Source organism: Cyanistes caeruleus, chromosome 1 (genome assembly GCF_971803275.1).
Source record: "Cyanistes caeruleus chromosome 1, bCyaCae1.hap1.1, whole genome shotgun sequence".
Lineage (NCBI taxonomy): Eukaryota > Metazoa > Chordata > Aves > Passeriformes > Paridae > Cyanistes > Cyanistes caeruleus.
This window is the reverse complement of record NC_141701.1, coordinates 98,115,545-98,135,171: the sequence shown is the minus strand read 5'-3', so window position 1 is coordinate 98,135,171 and position 19,627 is coordinate 98,115,545. Positions and strand designations below refer to the sequence as shown.

At 37.7% G+C, this 19,627-nt stretch overlaps 1 protein-coding gene across 3 annotated transcripts in view; it reads left to right on the top strand.

The window, feature by feature from the left end:
- The window catches only part of ITGA9 (integrin subunit alpha 9), a 218,944-nt gene that overhangs the window by 165,049 nt on the left and 34,268 nt on the right, over nt 1–19,627 (top strand). For all 3 annotated transcript variants that reach the window (XM_086844215.1, XM_086844226.1, XM_086844237.1), the window contains 5 exons: nt 3,070–3,156; nt 4,561–4,640; nt 7,837–7,926; nt 10,680–10,788; nt 14,144–14,251. In XM_086844215.1, the coding sequence (XP_086700341.1) occupies nt 3,070–3,156; nt 4,561–4,640; nt 7,837–7,926; nt 10,680–10,788; nt 14,144–14,251 (474 nt within the window). The remainder of the gene's footprint in view (nt 1–3,069; nt 3,157–4,560; nt 4,641–7,836; nt 7,927–10,679; nt 10,789–14,143; nt 14,252–19,627) is intronic.

The following is a 19,627-nucleotide window of genomic DNA, read 5'->3' as shown; positions in this document are numbered from 1 at the left end:
GCTATAAAGCTCATGCAGTAAGCTGAGTTTTTCAAATGGGTTGTATAGTCATAGAGAAGCATTTCTCACTAAAAGCATGACCTAACATCAGCAAGAAGTGGTATCTCAAATTTCTCTAAGCCCTGAGTTGCACTGCTGTTCCCTATTTGTAAGATAAGACAGCACCAACCCTTCAGCCTCCTGGAACAGTGTTAAAATTGAGTTTGAAAGCTGACCACCATAGGAAACCACATAAAGAAACAATTTTCTCTCCCTCCAGAACAGCACACTGAAATTGAAGCCTGAAGCTAAACAGTGAGCAGTGAAGGAAAACCAAAATATTTGCTCATTAGCTGAGCTTCTCCATCTTAATCACAGAGCAAGCCAAGGAGTCTATGGGAAAAGTTTTCTGGGTAGCCTATAATTTATAAATTTGTGAGAGGCTGAACCACTATGGTTTGGATGCAGCCAAACTTATTTTTGCTGTTTCCTAGCATTGAAAAGTTTTATTGTGCACCATTACTGGAATCACTCAAGTTGGAAGGGACCCATAAGGATCACTAACTCAAATTCCCTGCTCCTTATAGGACTCCCTAATTAAGCCATATAACCTAGAACACTCTCCACAGATACTTTCTGAGCTCTGACAGATTTGGTGCCCTGACCACTTTTCTGGAGAGCCTGTTGCTGTGATCAACCACCCTCTCAGAGAATAATTTTTTCATACTCTCCACTCTGAACTTCAGTAATGTTATTAATCATAAAACTGGACAGTACACTAATGAAGCCAGAAAGTAATTTAAGTCAATCTTCCTCCATCCATTAAACTTTTCCAAGCATCAATAGCAAAACCAGTGAATTCAACGTTATCTTGTCATTTCCTTTTACAGGCAGTAAAACCATGGGCATCTGTCTGCCAGCTGTCTGGTCTGCAAAGACATCGATGTGCAAAATGAAGAAGGAGTGCTCTTCTTCTCTTATCAATATGAGGGTTCTCTCAATTATCCTGGTCTTTGACATCTCTGAAACATACGGCCTTGAGGAGAGGAGACAGTCTTTTGGGTCTGTCTGGTCACTGTCACCACACTGGACAGCTATGTAATTAGAAACCCCTCTTGAAAGAACACAGGCTAGTCATTGATGGAAGAGAGTTCATAGTTTGCCCCATTTAGCAAGGGACATTTGAATGACCCAGAACCAAGAATGTTTTCAGAGGAAACAGCTGTGAAATTTTTCATTTGGTTATGCAGCTGCTCAGACATTGTGTTCTCTTGATCACTCATAAAACTGGAGAACCTTCCAGATTCCTGAGAGGAAAAGGCTAGTGAAAGGGATGCTTTGCCCATGAAACACTTGTTTTTCTATTTCATGTTTGTTTAGAGGAGAAAATCTAACACATATGTGGTTGGTAGCTCTGTACTATTGAAGCTAGATACTTGATTTGCTAAGCAGTGCCATCTTTCTTATTTCCAGAAATGGAAGCCTACTAAAGATTGCAAGGAAGCAAATCCATAGAGAAACTGAATGGTTAGGCCACTCCTCTGGCATTTTAGTAGTATTGCAGTAATGTCACTCCATTAGGCATCTCCAGGTGTGCACTGATTTTCTCCTTACATTATTTTTGCTTCTCATGAAACCAGTGAAATACTGTCTGAGTCAGGTAAGAAAGATAGCATTTGATCTATCATTTTCTAGAAATAATGTGCCCTGATTTGAACAATGATTTTGAGGCTAAATGTCTGTAGGGCATTAATTAATTAATTAATTAGAACAACTAATGTTGTTCTCAGGTCAGAATGTGAAAGGCAGAGAGGCATTTCCTGGAGATGCTTATAACCCAAGTGCATGGCTCAGGAAGCCCTTTCCACTCGTGTTTGTTCCAGCTGAGAATGTAACTTTTAAGTGCATACTTGAAGTAACTCAGGAAATGAGCGTGAGCTTTGCAAAGTGCTGTAAATACTGAAAATAGGTCAAATAAATCATATGTTCTGTAGCAAAGAGATTCTCAGCTGCGTGTCTGGAATAAAATTATTTCTAGATTGAGATATCTAAAAATTAGGCATTGGTATTATAGCACATACCAGTAAGCACTATAGTTCAGGTGATGATCTAATCAACAGTAAGGCCTAGAGAGGTATCCAACCCAGTCTATCAACCTGCATGTAGTCTGCTGAACTGTTTTCTATGTCCTTTTTAGTACCATGGGAGCAGTGACATGGAAATCACATAGCAGTCACTTTGTAGACTCTTACAAGTGTGTATCATATTCCAGAGCTGAGTCACACTCCTAAAGTTTAGTGAGATGAACTTGCCCACAGTGGAAGAATATTAAACTCTTCCCTGATAATCTTGCAATGAGAACATGCTTATCTGGAGCTAGGCACTTATTTTATGGACAAATGAAACACTCTCCATTCACCAGAATTTCTGTTGTAGTAGAGTCACGAGTCAAGCAGGATAGGGCTGCTCTAACTTTTTGCATTTGAGTATTTACTGTCCACAGTCAATGTTCAGCATGAGGTGATGCTCATTCCTCTACCTTATCTATGCCACCACTGTCTCACTATAGAAGGTTGATATCCATATCAGCATGACTCATTTTGTGGACCAGAACAAGAGATCAGGGCATTGAATGTCACCAGAATCAGATTAACTTTCTCTTTTGCATCTGTGTATGGCATGGTTTGATCACTGGCTCCCAACACTGTTCTCTCTTTATGGTACAGGTAAACCTGGAGACCTGGAAACCTGGAAAAACTACCTTAGGAAACATATATTCTGGATTGTTTGAAAGATTTCTTTTAATAAATGGAGGGAAGAACTGAGTTATCCAAGAATTTGTGCTGATCCCCTGACTTCAGTGTGTTTAGTAAAGATAATGATTATTTCCTCATGATCTGTCTCTTAGAGCAAGGTTCTGATGGCTTCTTCCCAATGCTGGTCTGACTTATGTGGAATAAGGAAGTCTAACACAGTGCTATGATGGGAAATATTTAATTTTCTATGGTACTTCATCACATTGCTGTTTATTAGCAATCTTCTTTTTCTCCCCGAATCTATAATATCATGATCTTTTTTATTTTCTTGTAGGAGGAGCTGGGCATTGCTTGTGAATTACTGGAGGCAGATTTCCTCAAGTGCAGTGTGGGATTTCCTTTCATGAGATCCAAATCTACGGTAATGTTGTGATTTTTTTCTGTTACAATTTGCAGAATAATGGTTCATGTACCTCTGTCTCCAAGGAGTGGCTGGAAAGCCAACTGTTCTGTTAAATGTCTGTGATTGATACTTTATCTAGCTTGTTAAGCCAGATATCCAAGTCTCTCACAGTTACAGAGACTAGCTATCCTCTTTCCCACCAGACAGAGCCAATGACAGTGCCCAGGGCACTGCAATAAAATGGCTTTGAAAAATGGTGCAAGACTTGCAGTTGTGAAAAACTTACATATTTCCTCTGCAGAAAATGACTCCCTATCTTAGTTTTGTTGCTCTGTGAGTTTTTTTTGTCTTCTTTCACATTAAAGTGCAGCTGGACTTATACAAATGACAATGAAAATGCACTAATGGCTTTTTCATCCTGTGGTCTTCTGGTAGATTTTTTAAAGAGGGTTTTGTTCCATAAAAGAAGATACACTTTACCATAATGTTTAAAAATCCAGCTGGGTTCTTTCTGCCACTAAAATGATCTATATAAATGACCAACCAAGAAAAGTGAGAAAATGACGAGTAACTTAAGGATGACCTGAAAAAATGGATCCAAAATTTTTCATAAAGTCTCAATTTAAAAAGCAAATCCCTTGCATTTGAATTGATATATCCTTTGACCCAACATAAAAGGTTTTGGGATTTTTTTTTCTGTTTTTTTAACTGACTCTTTCATCCTAAAAAAAAAAAAAAAGTAAAAAATATTTTAAATGGAATTGAAAAGAAGTACATGCAGTAGCAAAATATTATCTAGAATGTAATAATGTAAGCCACTGAAATTACAATGAATTTGGACACTGTTTCACTTGGCCAAAGTCTATTTTGGAGTTAGGCAGAAAGATCACATGAAGAAGTTATTCATCGAAGTAAACTTCTTATTTAAAAATTAGCATCTGTTTTCACTCATCATGATGGTTGTCCTGAATGCTGCTCTAGTTTGTGCCACATAGGCCTCCAAGTACAGGCCTATGACATGGCCTTTATTCCCCCAAAAGATTTCTTCATCAGCAAATATCATATAGAATAGTGCAGAGATTGTTTCAGGTAGCAATCCTCCTCTACTGGAAGACTCATTCCCAGGTAGATGGGAATACCCTTGAGGGTAGATCCCCTCAAGAAATATGTTTGAATGGCAAAGTAAAGGCCTTCTAGTAAAGGCCTTCTCATAATGATGGAAAACCCAAACTCTATAGTATTTGAAGAGAAACATAATTACTAAGACTTAAATGCTAATTTGCAGTAGAGGGAACGCTCCTACATGTATCCAAATATGCTACTCTTGCAAAATTAGTCCAGTAAAATATAAATAAAGTTTCAGAATAAATACATTTTGAAACAATATGCAGTGTCTCTAAATACTGCTTTTTTTTTGTGCAGTACGAGTTCAGTGTGATCTTTGACACAAGCCACTTGACCGGGCAGGAAGAAACACTTACCTTCCTTGTCTCTGCCCAAAGGTAAGGGGACATGTGGATGAAATGGATATGCTGTGTTACATGAAGTGTGCATTGCATGTCCTTGGCAATTGCATGATATTAGCTGTAGATATGTGTATGTGTAGTAAATTAGGTTAAATTACTGAGGCTAAATGCATGTATTTTGGTGATGCAGAGGAACTATGTATTGAAGCTTCCTGAAAAAGGAGGTAGGCTCATACATACATACATTTTCTTTGCCAGGCAGTTGCAAGTCTGAAGGCTCATTCTGTATTCTCTCAGTTGAAAGGCTCTTGTGTTTCAGTGGTCATCACTTTGGGCCATGTATCAAGGTCCGCTCACCTGTGGTTGGTGATCAACACAATATAAATCAATTCGTTCCAGCATTTGAATGAAATAAACATGCTGGGATGCAAATCAAAAAAGATAAATGCTTTTTATGGGGTAAGGACCCCACTGTTAGGCTCTAAAGTCATGTATTTATTTTTTCCTCCCTCTGGATCTTCAGTGAGCTGTGACAGACTGTGGAAAACATCTGGATAGGGTACTTCCCAAAGGGCACTTGAAGTAGGCATTGGGGTAGGGTGTTGCCAAGTATGCATGTATAGGCATTTTGTCTCGGGCAGGATAAAAGGTGTGACACATGCTCTGTGCCTTCTAAGATGATATACCGTGAAGAGCACAGATGATTCAGTCACAAGCACTGTCAATGTCTGTAAGGGAACCAATGTGCAGCTACGTTAACATTGGCCATGGTCTGCTGCTTAGATGTATTGGGTGTTTGACTAGTTCCTTCTCCCATTTTCTATGTAAATGATCCAACTTCATATCCTTATGTATCCAAATCAGGATCTTCAGCCTGAATTCTCCTCCCAAATGGGATGACACCTCTACAAAAAGCTAGAGATGAGAGATAAGATGTAGCAGCTGCTGAGTGATTGCTCTCATAAGGCATAGTCCTCCCCTGCAGTAACAGCTGTAGGTGGGAACAAGATCCTGCAGCACGTAGGACTGGTATGAGACACTAAAAGCGAGACATGTCACTATGTCTTGCATGTTAGTGAGGTTTTATTCTCCATCAGAAGTTCATCGCATGTTCAGATGACCCTGTGATGCTTCTCAGTCATAGACATCAGTATCTGCTAGATGAATGCCAGCTGGTGCAAAGATGGGTCAACAGTGCTTTAAATTTGCCCAACTTTGAATAGCACAGGACTTCCCTCTGTAACCTCACTTCTTGTATTTCTGTACCCTACCAGTGAGAAGTGTTAGTCTGTGTCTTTAGATGAGCAAGGAAATAAACAGTAATTGTTACACATTGAGTGAATGCTTAGAGGTGTTATGAGAATGTTTCTCATTGTAGAAGGTCAAAAGAGGATAGTTGTGTTTTGAAGGATTTAGCTGAACCTCCAAAGAAACTAGTGTAGATCTCAATGCTGATTACCCTCATTTTCTCTGTGACTTTAGGCAAATTGCTCAATTCCCTCGCTGTCAAATGAGTGTAACAAACTCTTTCTCCCACAACAGTTTCATTGTTTTTACCTGAGGTAAAGTCAATGATAAGGAAATTGAGAGGCAGTACCCATGCTGCAGTCAGACTGCCATAGGCGAAGACATTGTTTCCACACATAACTGGAGCTGGTCAGGCAGAAATAGCTGGACAGGGAAGCTGTGTCATGCTGTCATGGGACAGCAAGTGTTGCCCTTCAAGTGTCTACTTGAGCCTTCCAGTGTAGCAGCAAATTTGGCAGTAGAATCTGTGACAGAGATTGGTTCAATATTGGAACAACTGGAGAAAGAAATAAACATTACATTATATTGCTCTTACACTATTTGGTTGTTCTTAAAAAAACAACAAACTTCCTTTGTTTCCAGGTATGAACTGTTTTTCTAGAGCTAGATTCACTGGGTTGTGTTCTCCTTTTTTCACAGTACCTTTACTCCATTTGAAACAGATAACAACATATCCATGAACCCTGTATAGAATTCTACTTGCTTATTCTGTTTGCCACCCTGATATATTGGTATTTATGTAGGATGAGAAATGTCTCCATTTTGGACTCTTCTTTGAGCCTATTCAGATGAAAAGCTTTTATTAAGTGGGGTTCTTTCCCAGGAGTGAAAGTGTCTGAGTTTTCTATCTGGGCCATAGCTTTACTGCATATAGACATATGCAATGTGTCAGTTGCAGAAAGCTGAGCTGTATCTAAGCATGTATGTAGCCATCAGGCTCTATTTTTATAATCTGAGCAACTCATAATCTGCATGGTATCACTTGGGACTGCCTGCTGTTGCCCCTGTGACACTATCCTCAAATAATATGATCGTATATTTTGTTTTGCCAGTTTGATTTGTGAGTAAATACAATGAACTGCAAGGCAAAAATGATTCCAGAGTCACTGCTGAAGAAATTGCAAATACATGTGACATATCTTTCAAGATTGTTGTTTTGAGCTGTCACCCAACAAGTAGACTCATCATCAGAATTAGAATAGTTGCAGTTTTTCGTGCTAGACATGCATTACAGGAACCTTTCACAGACTTCATGCATAAAGTATTCACACTGAAACAAACTGACTCAAATGAGAGATAATTGCTCACTTTTCTCTTTCTTCTTTTTGGTTTTGACTGGCTGAGGCAACTGCCTTTGAGGAGTAGAAGTGCTTTCATTTTGGCAGCTAAGTACAGGAAGAGGAGGAAAGAGAGAGTGGAATTGCTGCAAAGTTATGGCCAGTTCACTACAAGGGTCTTGCCTGAAAAACTGCTTGCAGTGGCAGCAAATTGGTGCTATAGTACAGTGAAGGTACATTGAAAACATTCTTTCATTTAGTGAGGCAAGACTGTCTGTGAGGTGTGTATATCCCTCACAAACTGATGTGCAGTCAGACTGGGAGAAAATGAGCTCTTGCGTGGACGTCTAAATGTTCTTGTTTCTTTCCACTGTGTATGATAGTTGATGTGGTTTCCCACAGACATTTGAATTCACATCTTGTTCCAATATACATTTTTTTTTGTTATAAGCCTATTCATGTCACAGCCACAAAACTCATGCTTTTTGTGTGTGCCCTATCCAAGGTTGGGTGAACATTCTTAAGGAGCTGATATGACTCAAATAGAGAGGCTTGGAGTAGAAGGCAAAGAGATGGTAACTGTGAAACTGTGATATATTACAAAGGCTGTTGATTTGCAGATTGATTATTTTTCTTTTCTGGCATAGTGGAAACCTAGAACGTGCTGAATGTCTGCATGATAACATTCTAATCCTGTCAGTGCCCCTGATGCATGAAGTGGACTCATCTGTCAATGGGTAAGTATCAGTCACCAAATGAAAACAAAAACAACAATAATAATAATAATTATCATCAACATCATCGTCATCATCATCCTAGGAATAACATCTGAGAGTCTTCCAGTGAAAAAATTAATTCTTCTCTTTGTTTACATGTAGCCAGACTGTTGCTTTTTCCTTGTTTCCTGGACTCTGATCATTCAGACAATTTCATTCAGTATCTGGAAATTTTATTCATTTCAAGACTGTACCTCATTTCCACTACTTCCTAATTAATGCTAATTAATTACCATCACATTTATATGTGTTACCATCACATTTATAGTAGGTATTTTAGTGATTGTGTTTGAATTCAAGTGATGCTGTGGATATGATGGACATTAAAACTAAATTTAAAAATAACAAGTAAGCCACATCTTGTTCCTTAGAGGATGTCTTTAAGGAAATGGTTGAGTCACCAGGCCAAAGGTTACGGTCAAATGTTCTGGAATTTTAAGAAGACTGGTGAAGTCTAGCTGTTTGCCTTTCTGTTTAATTTCACAAGCAGAATTTGCTTCTGCTTCTGTTTATTTTCCTATTTCCCCTATTCCCTAGTCTGTCAGGCATCTGACTACCAACTGCAGAGCATCACTCAGTCTTTGACTGAAATACTTGTATAACATATAAGCATTGTGTCCACTCCCTAAGGCTGCACATGTACGAGTTCCTGCCTTTGTACTTGAGGCTCTTCCCTTCCACTTGACTTCATAATCTTAAGCCTAGAATGAAAGATTTGTGGTCAGCCTTGACAGTCAGACCATTCTTTAGCATAAACAATGCTTTGAGTTGGAATTGGAGGACCTGGTCACTGGAGATTAATTAGTATTCATGTAGACTGAGAAAGCTGGCATTAATTCCTAAACTGGGGAAGTAAAAACTCATCAATAGTGTCCCCAGAGGGTCAGTGTCTCTCTTGGCCACCATCTATGTCAACCTCCAGACTACAGGTATTGTCTAAATGACCAGTGCAGGTTGGCATCAGTAGAAGTCAAATATTCCCTTGACCACTGTGCTACATGTGTAGGAAAAAAACCCTGCACTGACATGTGATTTGATTGAAAAGCTGAATAAACTCAGATTCTTCAAGGCCTAGACTGGGTTTTGCTCATCTTGTTGGATAGAAATAAAATCCTTAATTACAGTCACAGCAGTCAGAATGGGTAAAAGGTATGTTTGAGCCTGCTCAGAGAAAGGAAGTACCCTGTCAAACCTCACAAGATGACTAGAAAGGACAAAATCTCTGTCTTGAGAGTACAGTCTCAGCAGCATGCTCTGGAAGTTTTTGAATGCTTCCATTGTTACAAACTCTTTTAGAAATTTAGCTCTTGTTTCTTGATGCTTTGATACAGGTGGATTTTTATTCAGCTTTACAGATATGAATGCTTTCATCTGTGTCTTTAGATCTATTTGTTACCTACAGAAGACTCCATGCCAAAACATTATAAAAATTGGTTTATCTTCTTTCTCTTCAGAATGTACTTTTTAAAGCACAAGGTCTCTGAATTTATAAGCCTCACCCAAGTGCCCATGTGGATTATATTTTTCTTTCTCATAGGCAAGGCTTAGTTAATTGAAGTTCACAGAAAAATCCTAAGGGCAGAGAAAAGTTTGGTTTATTGGAGGGCACATTCTCAGGCATGGTAATATTAGTAATACTCTTTTTTTTTTTGGACAGTATATTTTTGAAGCTTGTTTTATTAGCTTAATTGTTCTTCGTTTGAATCTAGAGGAGCAAACTTCATTCCTCATTATAAGTAGCCCAGAATGGCTTGTACCATATTTGGGAGAAGCGTTCTGGTATAACATTATAAATGGGAGGAGAAAATCTGTGTTTCACTGTTTCCCCTAGCAATCACTGGCACAGGATGTAGGCAGGAAAAAAGGAAATGTACTAAACATGCTTGAAATCCTGTCTCAAAGTGCTCTGATTCCAAGGGACAGCCTGGGAAGGAAGCACTGTTTTAGGCAGTAGGGAGAACTAAGGTTTGTCTGAAATCACCAGGACCCTTTCCAGACAATGGAGAAGCCTGAGATTAGGAGATATAAAAGATGCTTAAAACACTCCTAATTCTCTTCTGCAGGAGTTTCAGGCACTGTGTTGTGCTTCCAAGTAATTTTTGATAAAATCCTACTGTGTTTTACTATGTGATTAGATGATAAGAGTGGTTGAGGAAACTTGGACTGCTCCACTCTAGTTGAAAGCAGGGGATCCTCCTCTAATCTTTCCTTTAATCATCTGCTAATGACAAAGGTAGTAAAACTTAGATAATTAATCAAGTGTTTATTCCTGAAATGCTATGTAAATGTTAAATAAATTGAAATGTTACTTTAGTGAATATGTATCCTAAAGTATTCCTCTTAGATAGTGTTTCTTCAGATTAATTTGGTGGTGCAATTATGTCCTGTGTTCATCCAAGCTAGGGGACTTGTGCAAATCACCCATGGCAGGGGACCCCAGAGAGACAGATTTGTGATAGGAAAGGAGAAAAAGGGATAAGTAATCAAAAGAAGTCTGCTTCATTGGTGGGATGTTAACCTAGGTCAGTTGACATGCTGCTTGTATAGTCTAATGTTGCCAAGAGGAAATCAAATCACAAAAACCAGTTTAATGTAAAATGGTCCCTTAGAATTTCACATGACTAGAAAACAAGGGGTGCAGTTCAGCTAGACACAAATATATTTCATTTTGGTCACAAATTCTGCTTACTAAATCTGTGTCTTGGTCTTAACAGAGAAGTCTTCCCTACTTCGTTTTTCTATGGTGATTCTGTGGAAGCGTCCAACTTTGTTCAGTTGGAAAACCATGAATGCCTTTTCCAGTCTCTCAATTTCACACTGCAGGTAAAACTCATCCTTACATTAACTGCTTTCCTGCTTGACAACACATTCTTTTTTTGTATCTGTTTTATTCTGAGTGTGGTATGGGCTTTCTTGCATGATTTTGCATCACAGTCATGGGCAGAATGGAAGCATCGGATGACATTTATAAAGAAGACCCTCTTGTTGAGTTATGAGGTTCAGAAAGGACTCCCTTTCTAAACTTCTTCCTAAACTTCTTTTCAGAGAGGAGTCTAGGTGCAACTGGATCCAATCCTAGCCCCAACTGGGTCAGCAGTTTTTGTCTAAATGTTGTATAGGTGTACTCACTCATACCAACAACTGTGGGCAAAATCTCTTTTGCTCCGCCTCAAGGAGAAACCTTGAGGGACATCTCCACTCAAGGGAAGAATCTCCAGACTCTCCCTGGAAGTGGTGTGTTAGAAGTCCATGCTGATAAAAAGGGGGACTGAGCTTTTATGGTATAAAGCGATCAGCTGTCACTCACGTGTTTCTAGGCTAGCTGTGCCAGCTCAGCAGCTTTAGGCAAGTTATTTGTACTATTACCTGTTGATTCTTTTATTAGGAACTTGGCCTGTCACATCCTCACAGTACCAGTTTTTTGTCAGGAAATGCTGTCTGAATGTTTACCTTTGGGATTGATGAGTCAGCTTAAGCAGTTTTTAACACCAAAGGCAGCCTGACCACCCTTCTCCATCCATCACGGGTAACTTTCACAAATACGGCTTAGTTTGAGCTGTTTTACCCCAGCTCAGGCAGAGCATCCTGCTGAAGTGCTGTACAATGCATTCTTGATTGGATACCATATTTGCAGCGTGCAGTGATGGCATATGTCTATTATCTGAATATATTATGACAAGAATTGCAAACATGGCATCTCATTTCCATAGGGAAAAAAGCTCCCAGCATTTGTTTCTCTTTCACCTTTTTTGCATGATGAGTAAAGAGCCCTAATTACTCAAGTGCCACATCTTGGATGAAGTCACAGGTTAAAAGTAGAGGAGTAATTCTTTTTAGTGGCATGGTCATTGAGCAAAAGAGTGGAAGCCTTTATCCAAGAGAACAAACACATATCTGTGCTAGGGATTCAGGCTTGCTAAACGCCCCAGTATGAAGATATTTATATCACTACTGATAAGAGTACAGTGCAGGGAAGAGATGAGGACACTAAAAAGACAGATGTGAGAAGTTTTCAATAAATACCTCATAGCATCTCATAGCATCTCAGCATTATTCAAGTGTTACTTATATATTACACTTCACATGGCAGTTAGATGGGTTCCTAATGTGGCAAAATATATGGATGGTTTATAATAAGAAGCCCTTGTGATGTGGCCAAAGTTAACTGGCATTGTGTTTCACTGCTGTAACAGCATCTATTACAGACCCTACAAATCATTTTTGACCACTAGATGGGACTAGGGAATGATAAGTCATGCAGAGGTAGGTTCATTTATTGTGAAAAATAGTATTTTGTCTTTTTTCTTTCTGTTTTCCTAGGCTGAAAACTCAGCTCATAACAAATAACATGTCTGCCTCCATGGACAGATTGTGATCCAGACCTATTAAGCCCCCACTGTCATACAGTGCCCTTAGCTATTTACTGAAGGACTGAAAGCAGGATTTCAGGACATAAAAGCTTTTGTGAACCAGGCTGTTAATTCTTGTGATTCTGGTTTCCTTCTTGGGGGTTTATAGGTCTTCTTCCCTTCCTCTCCCTCATACCCAGTGATTGGTTAATCCAGATGAAGAGTGGATGCACTTTTGCTTTAACTGGATAAATATTTTACATAAAGCAAAGTGATAACAGGGAAGAGAGAGAGAATCTATGTATCAGCAGTGCCACCATTTGTCCTACCAAATGCTCTCGTTTCTCCTGCGCACGCTTAGCAGTTTCAATATTATTTTTTTTTTCCATATAGAAGTAGAAAATTATTCCATAACAAGTCACACATCTGCTCTGCATTTATGGGGTAAACTTTATAACTGTGTGTATCAGAGATAAAAGGTAGTTTCATAATAGGCAAAGAATAGTTTGTATCACTCTTTGCTCAATTATTTCCTGCCATATACTTAACTTCTCCATGGAGAAAAATGATGGAGAAAAATAATAGTTCCTTAACCAAGAGAAAGAGATGAGTTACAAAAATATGGACCTTTATATCAGTTTTTATATGTGAAAATCTCTACTAGATCTAATATGAACAAGGAAACAGAAAATGCATTTTCTGCAATACCTCATATCTGATCTTAGTGAGATAATCAAAGTTTTTAAAATGTCTAATATGAAACATGATGTTTGTATTTAATGCAGCATTTATCATTCTCCATTCTAATGGGATTTCCTCCCCTGCCTGGAGCCTCAGGGCTTTTATGAGGTTTTGGCATTGCAAACTAATTCTGTTTATCAGTCAGGCGCTTTTTCAAATATAAACAGTGTTTGAAGAATGAAAGCCTATTGGTTTTATTATTTGTACTTTACACAATTAACAACTGCATGTTACACCTTTTCACAATAGTATCTCAGTGTGAATAAATATTGTAATGGGCTTCGTGTTTTACTTCAATATTTTTAATGCATTTATATTTGTGTTATTATAAAGAAACAGAAAATATTTTTTCCAATTAAAAAATGTAGATACAAATGAAAACTTTCTTTAATTGTATTTTTTCCACGGATTATTTCTCTTCAGCAAAACCCCATAAATTTTGGAATTTTCACTGGATACATTTTCAGTGGTGGATGGGAAATTCTCTGAGTTTTTGCAGAAATTTTGTGGGCCAGGGGGTGATAAAAAGCTAATATTTTCTACTAAAAGTATAATTTAATTGAAAATGCCAGAACTTAAATGGGAGTTATTCAGATGCATTTCCTGGCAACTCACTCAGAAAACCCACAGTCCAGTAGCCACAGTAATTGTTTGGCTTCTGCTCCATAAGGAAAACATATGCAGAATATCATGCAGTGGTTACCAGATGGAAATGAGAATGTTAACTGAGACAGTAATATTTCTTATAACCTTTAAGATTTTATTACCAAAACACTCAGTGCACTAGCAGCGTCTCTGTATATAAAATAGAAGTTTTATGCTGTTTGTATTTATAACTGGCAATTACCCTGCAAAACTGCTTCTCCTTTGATATGTGAGCTGTGCCTGAGGACTGTTAGGTAAGATAATCCTTTGACTTCATTCTGACACTTGAAAAAGAAGTCTTAATCTGAAGACATTGAAAAACCTGAAAAGTACTTGTATTTTTTCAAATTTACCTGTACTCCCAGCTCTGAATCTACCATAGTTTCCCATTTATGAGAAGTCAAGTATGTAATTTTATTTGTATAATTCTTTTTCTCTTACAGGTTTACAATGCTGGACCAAGCACTCTTCCTGGAGCTTTTCTTGATATTTCAATTCCAAACCGCCTCTCTGCCACTGGAGCTGAAATATTTCATATTCAGCAGATGATGGTGAGTATGTTACGATGTGCTCTGAGCCCAGAAACGCACTGAGAGCTACTGATGACTAAAACAAAAGAAGTTCACCAAAACTCAGTGAATCAGTTTCTTTTTAAGACAAAGGTTCTTTGCATCTGTGGCCAGACAGTAAGTAGCTGAACCTCTCCAGCGGTTGGCTGTTTTCTCTCACCTAGGGCAAAGACAACTAGTAGTGTGTTCCTGGTTTCTTACAATGCTGTGTAAAAATAGGTCAGGCTGATGCTGAAGGAAATATAGAGAACACTTCCACAAGTCACACCTGCAAAGATGATTGTGTCTTAATCAGTTTTTCCTGACTGAGGGATGATTAAAGAGTGTATGTAATATCAGTAGGATGCTTTATCAAGCTGACTCATATTCCCTGTTTTTTTTCTGTGGTTATCAGCTAAGTCTGAATACACTACCTATATATATTTTGCTATAGTCCATGTTATAATTTTCTCTTTTTGAGTCTTCTTTTAACAAATGTAAATAATAGAGAAAGTTATTCTTTCAACACAGTGCTTTTCAAAAGATGATATCTTGTAAATTTCAAAGAAATACAACATATGCTGTGATAGAAAAACTCTTAGATTTATTTTCTAATAGTTAGTTAGTTAGTTAGTTCAAAGCCTTTGCTAGACCCCTAAGATACTGTCATTTACACTGTGGTGGCCAAAAGACAGAAACTTTACTACTGAGGTAAATTTATTGCTGAAGTTCAGAGTAATCTGCCTTTGTGAAATGAAACCAGCTCTTCAGGATAAATGAAAGGAAGTATTATACTTTCACGTTGTTGTTTACTTTTCTAGCCTTTTAGATGAAAAGTATTACCCATTATGTAGGTAACAGTCTTGCTGAATATGTGTAAATATAGATCTGAAAGATCTTTCTAAGCAGGTTGCCAAGATTTTTGCTGTTGGAAGGTGTGAGATAAATATAGATATGGCTTACAGATGGGCACTAAAGACAGAATGACTGGGATATTGTATGAATCAATAGTAGTGTATAAACGGAGTCAACTCGCCAACCAGACTTGATTAGTTCTCCAGCATATGTATCATTTTCTGTGACATTGCCTTTTAATGTTTATTTAGTCCGGCTTTATTTGCAGAAGATCACTTTACCTTTGACACATTGCCTGACAAAGTGTCATGGTCCATTTCCTTATTCATTCCCTGGCCTCTGTGTGCTGTAGGAGAGGGTGTGTTCACAGCAGCCAAAGAGAGGTGGGAATCTTCTTAATGGATTTTATCTCCCCAAATGTCAATATCTACTCTAAAGTCAGTCATCCTAAAGGATGGTCCCAGCTGGGTGGTGTGGTCTTGAGCACTGTGGTAATAAATGCTAGCAGGGTTTGTATTGCTTTTCCCCAGCAACAGGCTGCATTTCTCTGCACATTATTTGGCTGAATTGTACTTTAAAATTTGTTTTTATAGAAATGTTAGACTGCTGTTGCGAGACCTCTTTGCAGGTAGTAGGCAAGTATGTTTTTATGAGAGATGTCTGCCTGATACACAGGCATTCCACTAATTTTGACTACTAATTTTTAAATTTTTTTTTATTTTTATAAATTTAAAACCTTGGGGATTTTCTGGCCTCCAGACACCATTTCTTTGGTGCAAGGCAAAAGGCAAGGTAATCTTTAAATATTCAAAAAAAGGGGAATACCTGCTTCCAAACAGAGAAAAATTATATGACTATCAACTTAGCCCCACTACTAAGTTGCTTAAAAACACCATGATGACATAAACAAAATTACATGAGTCAAAAGAAGTTTCATATTTTTTATATTACTAATATATTTTTATTTATTATTTTATTTTAAAATATTTTTTTGTATTACTAATATAATTAATTTTGACTATACTTGGGTCAGTACAATTCTCCTACATGACTTTCTAAATACCTCTAGCATTTAAGAAACGTGAGCCAAGAAAATCCTGTCTGGGATAGTGGTTATCCTTGCTTTACAGGTGCATAATTGAAACACCAAGAGGTTGGCTTGACTTGACACAGGAAGTTTGTGTCAGAGCCAGGCACTGAACCAATGTATGCCAAATCTTACTAGAACCAATGTATCCCAAGTCTTACTATTTATTGTAACAGAGAAGGCATCTCACTCTCTTTTCCTACTGCTCTCTCCCAGTGAGTTTTTATTGACTGAAAAGGGCACTAAAATCATGGAGATTTTCAGCTTTTCATGGAACAGATATGATTAAGCAAATCTAAAAGAAGATGAATTTTAGAAAATGGTTTACAGCATCTGTTTTTCCAAGACAGTTTTTGTAAATGTAGTCATTAAATATTTCAAGCTCTTGCTTATTTTGCTTATTCCTAGAATCTAGACTTCAATAAAGATCCTTTCAAACAGTGCGGGTGTTTCTGTCATTATTTTCTTTACGCCTATAATCCAGCCATTCTAGCTGTCAGTATTGACAAAACTTTGAGAATAGTTGTCATTAATGCTTAGGATTAGGAATTGTAATTTATCTTTAAAATACACTGTTATACAGCACTTGGGATGTGTTGGCATAGTGGTTTTTTATCTTAAAGCTGGAATTATATTGCCACTTCTCTGATACACGGTAAGGCAGTGAAATTTATGAGTCAAAATGCATAGTTAAAGCACTAGAGTTTATCTCAAATACACATAAACTACACAAGATAGTTTCAGGAGCAAACTCCCTCATATTGTGTTGATTGAGCTAGTCTTTCAGGCACAAAAATTAATAGCAGGAAGACAGCCACATATGGCTCAATGGAACAGTCTGTATCTCTGGGAGGTGTTAATAGGAAGTATTATCTGCTGGTCTTTGAGGAAATGACAGCCCTCATGCTTCCTCTGTTCCTGCCATTCTGAGCTTTTGGCTTCATAGCAGAAACTGTTTTAACATTTTGTTCGAGACAAATTCAAATCATGAAGATGTTTTGACATTTGGAGTTCTGCCTTAGAGATGTTCAGACACAATTCAAGGACTATTGGGAGCAGCACTGCAGTTTCTGTAGCAGTCCCCCAACAAAGCCCCCAATATATAAAGGGAAGGAATCAACAGTAAAAGGCAGAAGTAAGCAAAAAATGGATAATTGTAAGAAAACTATGAAAAAAAACCCCAAAACAATTGAACTTCCTCCCTATTAAAAATTTTTAATGAATAGAAGATACTAGAAATTTTGAAATCATTTTAGCTAGGAAATTTCAGCTCTGACAGTACTCAGATTCTGCAGTGGTAAATGATATTTTGGAAACACTGAAGTCAAATTAGTAGCTGTTTGTTTTTATATTTTTTTTTGTATTTGCTTTCTTGCAAAGGTTAAAAGCCATCCAGGTTGAAAACATAATAAATTAAATACCTCAGCTTGTTAGTAGAAGCAGAGAAGTTAGTCTTAACACAAAGGTATATTCTCCACTCTTTGGGCCATTGATTCTTCCAAGAAGAACTGTACTCATTATATTTGTGTATGTTTTTGGTTTTTTGAATTGAAAGATCAGTAATTTCCTATGTGTATCCAGCTAGGGACCCACAAGGGCAAGGGAAGCACTACCAGACTTGCCAGTGCCTTTTAAGTTGACAGCTGCCTGAGCATGCGACTCTAGAAATGCTTGTCATGTTCATTAGGGAAAGCTGTGTAAAACAAACATTGATCTCTTCCTGTGAAAGTTGAAAGAGAAAAAGCAAAATGGAGTCAGTCCCAGAGCTACAACTGCTGGCTGATGACAAGTTACATTTTTAAGGCCAGTTTGTATAGCATTCGTGTAATTTTTCTTCCTGCATTTGCACAGTAATGTCTGTAAGGAGCAGAAAGAAGTTAGGGAGAAGAGTTAAATCTTGCTGTCTCTTTCCATTAAAGGTCCCGAACTAATCGAGGTTTTCCTTGACTTATAGAATGTAAAAGAAATATTGTCAATTTTAAAACCTTAAATATAAGTTCTGCTTTTTATCTGTAGGTTTTATCTTCCAGCATAGGAATAAGATGCTTTGTCTGCTGCAATGCTGGTGTTTAACACTAAAACTAAGCTAAGAAGGACTGTCAAAGGTCTCTAAAGTGTGGTTGGGCATGAATATTCCTTGAGGCATATAATGGAATTGTCAAGCTCATAGCTACATGCTCCACATAGAGATGCAAGCCTGTATATTGATATAATTATGTAAAAAAGCTCTTATTTGTTGGTAGATGGTTTATTTATTTATGTCATTTGACATTTCAGGTTTTGTCTCTGAAAACATATATGTGCAGTCCCAGCATGTGAAGACAGAAATATCTGCTTATAGTATTTGGTACAGCATTTTTTTTTTTTTCCAGCAGCAATTCATTAGACAGAAAGGTTGTACAGGAACATTCTGCACTTACAGCAAGTTTTATTTTAGCCCTTTGTGTTAGTCATCTTGCGTGTAGTTTCTTCATTTCAATGACTTACACACACACACTGGCATACACATATTTTGGCATCATATTTAAAGGCATAGCTAGATTACTGAAGGAAATTATTCATTCCAGGGAATGTACTGTACAGAAATTTGTACAGAAAATTGTACAGGTACTATTTGACCTTCCTGCCTCTTTCACTTTAATTGCTTTTTAAATGATTGTTCCAAAACATTTTTGCTTAGGCAGTTGGAGATGTTTCCTGCCCCACCCACAGTGTAGAGCACCTCAGTGATATCAACCCAGTGAATCTGGCTTTGCCTAGGAGCCCTGTCCCTTGCAGGAGAAACTAGTGCATCTGCCATGTCCAGGATGGCTGTGAGGAGAGGTAGAAGCATACACTGTGTTCCGGCATGGCACAGTTGCCTTTAGACGGGAGCATTACCACAAAGCAGCTGAGAAAGAGTTCCTAATGTCAGGATGATGGACTGAAACTCTTAACGCCAAGAGGAAATTTGCTGTCTTTTAAGTTTCCATTGTTATACAGGAAAGGCTGCCTAGGCATAAAATAAAGATTTCTCCTGAGTTAAGACCCTAAAATAAATCCTAAAAAACCTAGCATTTTTGCCATTATAATACAAATTGGTATATTGGTGCCTTGGTCAGAGCTCACAACATTTCCAGCTTTTCATGCTTTGCTGAGTGCATCCTTGAAAATGGAGCAAAACTTCTTAACATGGAAGAAACTTTTCTGTGATTTCCTAGTTGGGATCTTTAGATGAAACCAGATTTGAACAAATTTTTTGACATTTTCCAGTTGTTTTGACCAAATCTTCTAGAAATGAAAGTGATAAGGTATTTGTATAAGCACTAGATTTTTTTGAAAATTTTAAAGACAATGTTCTTGGAAAAAGCATTTTGAATGTAAAAAAATAATTGTCTTTCAAGAAAGTCTAATAATATAAAAATCAAGGCCATTGAAACATGGGAAAAAAACATTGT